Genomic DNA, 9,512 nt, shown 5'->3' with positions numbered 1-9,512 from the left:
TTTGGATTCAGGTTCGGGTTTTTCCGGTCAAGAAAATGAAATCTCGTCTTGATACTAAATAGCTAGCAAAACCTTATTCTGCTTTCGGTTGAGTTTTTTTTTGTGCATCATATTTACTATTTCAAATCAACTTGAAAAAATTCCTATAATCTCAAAATGTAAAAGATTGCTGGATACTTCGTGCATGCTGTACCATACGTGTTAGCAAAAAAAAAATTTAAAAAGGGAGAGGCAGGAGAATGAAATAAAGGAGAAAAGAAATTCAAATCCCAATATACAGGATATCAAAATAAAGGATATCTCATATCTCCCCTTTCCCATATACAAGGATTCACGCTAAAATCTCGTAGGGGCATAACTAGTGCTTGCAACAGCAATTTCACTGGTTGTTGGCATTAACCTGTTCATCGAAGCTTCGATTGAAACTGCAAACTGCAAAACTAAAACCTAGCAAAGTTGCAGAAAGAACCGTATGAATTATCTGAGAGATGGAATCATACAGAATATAGGACATATCAGACACCTATCCACTGAACAACAAGCAAGGTTGTATCACTCTTTCTTTTTTTTGAACGAAAACATTTATAATACTGGTATTAAAAACAGAGTATCACAATGCAGGACACGGGGACGAGACAAGAGAAATCAGTACATGGTAGAAAACAAATAGACCACACAAACTGTCACATATTCATGTACCAGCACGGCATTGAAAGTCAATCCAATTCAAGTCCGAATCAGGCCATTTAAGCTTACAGTGCTACCTAAGTTCCCACTGAGTCGTCCCAAGAACGACCCTCAATTGTTTGTAGCCATTAAAAGTCCTTTCATTCCTCTCAAGCCAAGCTGTCCTTCATGCTAACATCAACCAGCACTGCCTCACAAACACCCATTTTGGTCCTTTATGATGAAATTCGTTGGTCAAGAGTAATTCTCTAAAAGAGTAGGTGGGAGCAATCGGCCGGCCCGACTCTCCCCACACATACATAAGGCTGTATAACAAAACTGAACTGAAAACTGCTCTTCCGAAGAAGGTCTCCAAGTGATTCTATCTTCCTGGTTTCGAAGAAACACATTGGGAGAGGGAAAGAAAAGTTGGTACTCACAAGAAGCTGCAATAATTGGATATCTATGAAAATCAAAGCACCAACCTTCATTATCGGGCCACATAGTAGCAACTGAACGGTTAGATCCTGTCATGACATGAAATAAATTCGGCAAGCAGACCCTCAAAGCTTGGTCTTCTAACCAAACATCCCACCAAAAGTTCGTAGAACAACCATCACCCAATTTGACATTGATTAAGTCCATAAAAAACAGTAAAACTGATGAAATACCCTTCCAAAACCCTGAACCACCATGGTCATCCAAATAAACCATATTTCTCCTTCAGGCACTTAGCCACCATACTATCCCCGGTGCAGATCACCCACGAAAGTCATATTTGAGCGATGAAGGTCCCTAATGCCCAAACCCTCAATTTCCGTGGGTAATGAAACTGTTTGCCAATTCACTAAACTTCGTGAGCTTCCTTCTTTCCTACCAGCCTAAAGAAAATTTTGAAAAGTTTTTTGCAATTTTTCTTTGGAATCACGAATTCAATCATAAGATGTTGTATCACTCCTCTTTCAAGTTGAAGTCTTTTGAAAGTATCATGAAAAATTAGGCGCCTATTCAGATATGCATCAACTTTTCTATTTGGAGGCAAGACAAGAGCTAGAATTACAACTCCTCCTAGGTCGCAATCAAAACACCTAACAAGTTCACTAGCAGTGCTTCAGCAGAGTAACGCACTATATTGTTACTGCTCTGCAGAAATGTGAGTTTTTCCAAGATGCCAGTAGCAGCAGTTGCCACGGCCAATCCATAAATATAAACACCTAGGAAAACATGCCACAGCAATAAGCTTGCTCGGACACCCCTTGCCACCCTAGGATACCAAAATGTTCCGAATCCAACAACCCACTATGTTAAAAGGTCAAACTTATGAGCCCGATTCAGAGTTTTTGCCCTTACAGGAGAGAGTGGGGGGCTCTTCCCCTTGACACGGGTCCTGCTTATGGATCAGATCCGACTTGTTTAGGTTTAGGGCTGTCGTCCTCACCTTATATAAATTCTTTCATTTCTTTCTCTTGTAACTGTCAAAAAAAACCAATAAAGTTTTTCCTCTGAGCGGCCATGGTTTTTTACTCTCTCTCGGATTTAAAGAGAGGTTTTTCCAAATAAATATGTGTCTTTGCTGTGTTTTTGGTTTGATTGTTCTTATTTATTGTTTCCTTTGGTTGTTTTTTGCTTGTGGTTTTCTTAACAACACAACTTAGGTGTTAGAAACAAGAAAACAAAAGTAAATAAACACAAATATAAGCACTCTAAATCAATCCAGATATGTATATATCCCAGTGCTACACAGACATGCACTAGAGAGAGATGTATACCTGGACTCCGAATAATAGGAGACAAGCTACACCTAACCATGAGTGCAGGCTGTAAAAGTTATCAATACCCATGTCATTGTGAAACTTTAAAGCAGCCCCGACACCAAGTAAGCTCAAAGTGAAGCCAAGGGCTTGTAGAATGAGGTGAACGGCCTTCTTGAAATTTTTTGTCCCTGAAACAGTTTTATATGCCAACATGGCTGAAGCCATTGCCAATGACAGAAAGATTGTAAGTCGAGAATAAGCATTATAAAATCAGTTGAAAGCTTTAAAAACAAAGTCATCCTGGTCCTTGTACTAACTTTCTGTCATGTTGTCACTTCATCAATTTAGCAAAATAAAAGTTAATACATGAACCTGATTTTCCTGAAGTAAACAAGGAGTTTATATTGAGCATACAATATGTTCATTGAGCTCTCCATATTGGGGAACAATGGAAGTGTTACAGGAGAAAATGTATGGAGAATTTTTAATGATCTATAATTAAGGAAAGCATCGCAATAAGGAAACTGCCAGTAAGACTTTTACACGAGGAGGGTTGCTTCAGGAACCATTACAGGTTTGTCTCACGGATACTCCATTTTTGTTGCTGTCCCCCCTTAACTAGTATAATAGAAAACTCCGTTAAAAAAGGCCTCATCCTCATATTGCCACAGTAATGGTGACACAGGTTACAAGGATAACAGTCAGCAGGCGTGCATAGTAAATTCCTCATATTGGAAAAAGGCTGAGCTAACTCTTCCTCAGCTATGCAGTTATATTGACTGCTCAGTAGATTTCCTACTAATGATCCCATAATTAAAGGCTAAAGCATAACAGTTCATAGTTCTCACTACTGTTGCTAGAGCTTCTCAAGCATTTGATACGGAATTTGGTTATCTCACACAAAGATATACTATACAGTTGCATTGCATCCCTGTTTGAGGTTGTGATTATGTCAAGGTACCATTCATGTCGTTCTTTGAGGCAGATCTCTATATTCTCATAGTTCACACAAAAAGTAAAACCCCCTCCGGCATAGTCGCCGGAGGGGATAAACATTAAGTTAAAAAAAAAAAAAAACTGCGGTTTCCCCCCCCAAAGGGGGAAACCGCGTAACGAGTGGGGGTGAGGATAAACCTCACCCCCCATAATCCACGGAAAGGGGGGGGGGGGGGGGCGAGGTTATCCTCAGCCCACACCTTGCGTGAGGGTTATAAAAACCCTCACGCAGGCTCCCCTTTTCCGCACCCTGCACAGAGAGAAAGAGAGAGAGAGAAAGGAGAGACTTACCGGCGACGGCGGCGGCGGCGAGGTAAGCCCCTTCCCCCATCTCCTTCTTCGTTCTTCGTTTTCTGTTAAGAGCTCAGAGGGCCGGCAGCAATGGCTGCCGGCGAGTTACAGTTAGGAAAAAAAAAATCACAGAGATAGAGAGAAAGGGGGGGAGGTTGGCCGGCCCCTGTGGCGGCCGACTCCGACGGCCGGCCCCGGCGACCGGCCGACACAGTTGGCCGGCCCCGGAGGCCGGCCCAGGCAGGGAGTGCAGAGAGAGGGTCGGCAGGGGCCGACCCTCTGCAACTGTATTCGGAAGGGGCACAACCCCTTCTGCCTCTTTTTATCGAGGGACCGGTTCGGTCCGGTCACCCGGACCGAACCGGGTCGGTCTGGGTGCGACCCAGACCGAGCCCACCGGTCTGGGTCGCGCCCAGACCGAGTGTTTAAAAAAAAATGGTTCGGCCTGGGTGCGACCCAGACCGAACCGGGTCGGTCCGGGTCGCACCCAGACCAAACCGGGTCACGTGAATTGTGCGAACCGGTTCAAGCCAAACCGGTTCAAGTCGAACCGGTTCAGGCCGAACCGGTTCAGGTCGAACCAGTTCAAGCCGAACCGGTTCAAGCCAAACCAGTTCGGGTTGAATCAGTTCAAGCCAACCGGGTTGTTTGTTCGGATTCAGGTCGAACCGGTTCAGACCGAATCGGGTCAGAACCGACCCGGTTGAACCAAGGTCCAAACCGAACCATTTGGGTCTGGATCTGGGTTTTCAGTTCGGACCCAGTTCAATCTAGACCGGTCTCAGATCTAGATTAACCAGGTTCAGATCTGACTGGATCAGTCTCGGATCTGGACCCAGTCAGACAGGTCTGGACCCAGCTAGATGATCCTGGATCCAGTCAGGCAGGTCTGGATCCAATCAGACTATCTAGGATCCAGTCTAGCAGGTCCAGATCCAGTCAATCTGTCCTGGATCCAGTCAGACTATTATGGATCCAGTCAAAATAGAATGGATCCGGTTCAGATCCAATCATACTTTCTGGATCCAGTCAAGCAGTTTTGGATCCAGTTATGATATGGATCTGAACCCAAACAAACAGAGTTTGGATCCAGATCAGAGTTGGATCATAAGATAGTCTCGGATTGGCATGAAATCCGAAATGTACCAAGAGATCCATTTGGATCTGTGGGATCCATTTCAGTAAAACGGGCATATCTTCGCACTCCGAACTCGGAATCGAGTGAAGTTTGGTGCTTTGGATTTGTATTAAAGAGGGGAATCCAATAGTCTATAAAGTTCAGTCAAACTTGAAATACAAAAACTGTGGTTTCTTTAATAAGATTCGGGAGGGGTATTTTGGTAATTTTAGTAAGAAGTTTGTGAACTGATTAAAGTATATTACCTTAATGACCAAATCCTAAGTGTTAGAGCTTCGTGAGGCTCGATTTCGGAGAGAGCACAGAGTCAACACTTGAGGTAAGGGATGTTATAAGTAAATCTTAGATGTAAATAAACACTTTTACGTTGTTTGTTATTGAAATGTTGTTTTTGATTAAACATAATAGTTTTGAGAGACCATGACATGCAAATTCCATGCTTGACATTATGAGTTAAAATTATATACATGTTGCTATGCAAGTTAGTTTTGGTAAGTCATGCATGATGATTTTTTTTATTATTATGATTGCATGTCTAGATCATTGATTAATATCATGCATTGTGATGAGATTATATTTAGAATAGAGTCCCTGTTTGTCTATTCTTGTTGTATGAATGGATATTTCGAGATCAGCATGCATGACCCCTTAAATCTCGGAAGTGGCGACCTGTGGCAAGGGCTACCTGGTTCGCGGCCAGAGTGCAACCACCATGGAGAGTGGGCCGCCGGTGATTTAATGATGTAGAGACACTACATCATTGCGTGCTAAGTGAGAGCGGTGTGAGTCCTAACGTCATCATGAGATTAAGAATGAGATTGTTGTGATTATCCATGACACCACTCGTGAGGGAACGAGTGAACTTTATAATTGAGAGTTTGTTCAATATGTGAACTTAGTTATGACTTAGAATTTCACTCACACTGGTTTGTGACTCTAGAGGATCATGGATGGTTGATAACCAACATGGTTAAGATGTAGCATGAACCATGCCGAGATTGAGAGCTTGACCTCCCGGCAAGCTATCGGTGGGGTCCCCGTGGTGGTTCACTGCAGTGCCTGGTGGTCTGGGGACCATTGGGAGTGTATGATTCATTGTCTGGCCAACATGTAGAATTTGGGTGTTATACAGGGTTGCTACGCCCATATATGGCTATTACCGGTATAGCCAACCTAGTGATAGTTGTGTGAAAGAGAGTATTTGAGAATGATAATGGGGGAAATTAAAATATACAAACATGTGTGGTCTATCGAGAATTAAAATAAGACTAGGGGCTTAGAGCCCACTACAGTTGTAAATTGTTGTTTATTTACTTATAATTATTTCTTACTGGGTTGTAGACTCACCCCCATTTTTGTTTAATTACAACTGTAGGTTTCAGGCATTAGATCAGTCGCTTGTGAGCAGTTCTTTTTCAGCCTTCAGCAGAGCAGTGATATATTTTTGTTTTCCTTGTCATTGAAAATAATGTAATTGCTTTTCTTCTGTTATGAATGATGATCAATGTAAGAAAAAGTTTTATTATGCAATAAAATGAAAAGTTTTTTTTAGCCACGTTTTCACTGTGTAAGCTTTGCACTCTTCCCTCTGGGAAGTAATACCAACCGAACTCAGACTCCTGAGGTCCCAGATCGGGGTGTTACAAAGTGGTATTAGAGCCAGGTTTACACAGAAAAACTGTTCATCATTCATAATAAGACTCAATGACAAGATGTAAGTCTCTGCTTGAATAATTCAGATTAGTGATTATATGATTTCATAATTAGGAATGGCTAACGAACAAGGCAACAATGAGGTCCCACGGGCTCAAGACTCTGCTGAGCCTCCCTTTGTGGGAAGAGAGGAATTCTTTGCCGCAATGGCAATGGTTACGGGAGTCATCACAAGCATGACTCAGGTGGTTAGAGAGTTGACGCCTCAGCCACCTCCGATCTACATAATTCTCGGAGACCGGGATGGTTATCGTCAGAACTACCCCTACACTACCCAGGGGCCACATCCTCCACCTTACGGAAGGAGGAATCGTCAATGCAACTGTCAGAGGGCGAGGGCTGCACGTGGGAGAATGGGAGGAAACCGGATGGCGGCTCGAGGAGGCATCGGGAGAAGAGCACCTCCGAACACCAACTTTGTGCCTCGGGGAGGTTTTCGTATGGCGAGAGGACGGGGATGACATATGTCCCTGGCTAGTTATATGGCGGCCATGAGTGGGGGAAACCAGAGGGTTCCACCTCCATTCAATGAGCTTCTGGCTGAAGAAGCTCAGAGAGCGGCTTTTCAGGCAGCCGAAACAGCTCGGCAAGCAGCGGGAGCCAACCAAGGTGACCCAGGGTTTGGACAGGGGCGAGGAAATTCAGAAGAGAGAGGCGAGGATGAAGACCCGAGTGATGATCCTACCTCCCCAACTTACACCCCTGCCACACCTACCCACACATCTTCTTCACCGTCGTACACTCCTGCTTCACCTTCGTACCACTTGAACGCTCCTCCCGAGACTCAGACTCAAGGGAGTACAAGGAACAGGCCCTGCTTTGGATGGATCGAAGAATGATTAGGACTAGTTAGTTTGCTTAGTAGAATAGTATTATTTTAATTGCATTGTTCATCCTTTTTCTTGATTAGAATGTTTCGCAAGTATGAAACTTTTTGGAATGCAATAAAGTGAATTATTTTGCGTAAGATGTGATAAAAATCTTGTGAGATTCCAATGAAACATGTGATGTTAAGTAAGAATTTTACTGCAGTACGAATGGCTACTCGCAGAGAAACTTCGTATCTTTCCAAGGACACGGTAGCAGCTAGGCGGGAAAGGGAAACCATTGGTGGACCGTCGCGTAGGGCACCCTCATCTTCCTCTACTACGGAAGGGGCACGAGTTCAAGGGAGCCACGCGACAACGCACACGCCAGAGAGATATACTCATCATGAAGGTAGAGAAGAAAGTATGGAGATTCCACCTGGATCCCCAATGAGTCAGAGTACGAGTGTATCGCCTGAGTATACTACAAACCGCATATTGTATGAGCTGCTGCAAACGACTCGGGCACAACAAAATCAACCACAGACGGTGATTTCTGGTATCACCTCATGGGCGGAGAGGTTTAAGAATATGCAACCTCCGCTCTTCGATGGCACTCCTGACGGTGTCGTGGCAGAGAATTGGCTGATGCAAGTTGAGAAGGCATTGGATGTCATCCAATCTTCAGATGATCAGAGAGTTTGGATAGCTGTATCCAATCTGACCAGCGATGCGGAGCACTGGTGGAGATCCATCAGAGACACCTTGAAGTCAGACACTTACTTGCCTTGGTCCACTTTCGTGAGAAGATTCTACAGGCAGTTCTTTCCAAAGTGTCAAAGGGTGAAAAAAGAAGAAGAGTTCAGGAAGTTGAAACAGGGTGACATGATCGTTGCCCAATATACCGCACGTTTCAACTCTCTCTCCCGTTTTGCCAAGTTCTTGGTGGCAAACGAGAAAGAGAAGTGCAGAAGGTTCGAGAGGGGTTTGAGGCCCGATATTTTGAGGTTGATCGGGCCACAACAAATAAAGAAATACAGCCGACTTGTGGACTATGCCTCCAGGTACGAGTTTTGGGAGATGCGGACAGCTGAGAAACTGTAAGTGAAGGAAAAAGTCAAGACGGAAGAAAAGACTCAGCATAGTGGTGGCAATATGACAGAATCTTCTCGAAGGAAGTTTTATGCTAAAGAAAGATTCCAGAGGGGCAACAAGAGGCATTTTGGGGGACAAAACCATGGTCAGAACCAGGGTAAGCAAGTCAAGAATACTGGTAATCAGCAAGCCAAGCGTCAAAGGTTCCAGAAGCCGGTCCAGTCGGACAATGCTTGCAAGACTTGTGGTCTCCAGAGGCACGAGGGTAAATGCGACTTGAGGAATGTCAAATGCTTCAATTGCCAGCAGATGGGGCATTATGCTAATGATTGCCCACATCCTGATCGAAGAAACAACGCTCCATCAAAGCCGAAGCCAGCAGTACCAGGTCACGCCTATGCGATTGCTCTTTAAGAAGCTCTTGCCAACCCTGATGTAGTTGAAGGTACACTTCTTATTTATGGTGTTCTTGCTCGTGTGTTATTCGATTCAGAAGCTACACATAGTTTCTCTTCTTCAGCTTTTGGGAAATGGTTGCCAGTGGCACCTTCTCGATTAAGTGTTTCTTACTTAATAGAGACACCTATAGGAGAAACCACTATTGTGGATACTGTGTATCCTAATTGCATTGTAAAAATTGAAGATCGAGAGTTGCCTGTGAACTTGTTGCAACTCGACTTCAAGGATCTAGATGTTGTTCTAGGCATGGATTGGTTGTCGGACCATCATGCCACTATCGATTGTAGAAGAAAGAGTGTCAGCTTTCAAATACCCCATACTCCAACTTTCACATACCAGGGTGTTAGAAAGTTACATAAGCCAACTATCATATCATGTTTAAAAGCCAATATATATATATTGAAAATGGATGCATGAGATTCCTGGCGTACATGAAAACCGAAGAGAAAGAAGACCTCACCATATCAGACATTGACATAGTCCGTGAATATGATGATGTTTTTCCAGAAGAATTACCAGGTCTCCCTTCTGATCGGGAGACTGAGTTCAAAATCGATCTAGTTCCGGGAACTACACCCATTTCGAAGGCTCCCT

The 9,512-nt window shown here is 43.8% G+C and overlaps 1 protein-coding gene across 1 annotated transcript; it reads right to left on the bottom strand.

Annotated features, from left to right (window-relative positions):
- Nucleotides 1–308: 308 nt before the first annotated feature.
- Nucleotides 309–3,982, bottom strand: LOC149816106 (transmembrane ascorbate ferrireductase 2-like). The gene is made up of 3 exons (XM_089987975.1): nucleotides 3,708–3,982; nucleotides 2,436–2,635; nucleotides 309–447 (listed from the first exon to the last, which is right to left on the bottom strand). Exons 1-3 carry the CDS (start codon nucleotides 3,745–3,747, stop codon nucleotides 337–339), a joined length of 351 nt encoding a protein of 116 aa, XP_089844101.1. The 5' UTR covers nucleotides 3,748–3,982; the 3' UTR covers nucleotides 309–336.
- Between the last annotated feature and the right edge of the window lie 5,530 nt (nucleotides 3,983–9,512).

The sequence above is a fragment of the Nuphar pumila genome, chromosome 14, assembly GCF_984573655.1.
Source record: "Nuphar pumila chromosome 14, dmNupPumi1.hap1.1, whole genome shotgun sequence".
NCBI lineage: Eukaryota > Viridiplantae > Streptophyta > Magnoliopsida > Nymphaeales > Nymphaeaceae > Nuphar > Nuphar pumila.
This window is presented reverse-complemented; position numbering and strand designations above follow the sequence as displayed.

What these genes read in the sequence shown, in the direction of transcription:
- LOC149816106 (XM_089987975.1), bottom strand. Translation starts at nt 3,747, where the DNA reads ATGGGGGAAGGGGCTTACCTCGCCGCCGCCGCCGTCGCCG. An exon ending in CGCCGCCGCCGCCGTCGCCG is followed by an intron (nt 2,636 to 3,707) that starts GTAAGTCTCTCC and finishes CAATGGCTTCAG; the next exon opens with CCATGTTGGCATATAAAACT. An exon ending in TCCTATTATTCGGAGTCCAG is followed by an intron (nt 448 to 2,435) that starts GTATACATCTCT and finishes CAACTTTGCTAG; the next exon opens with GTTTTAGTTTTGCAGTTTGC.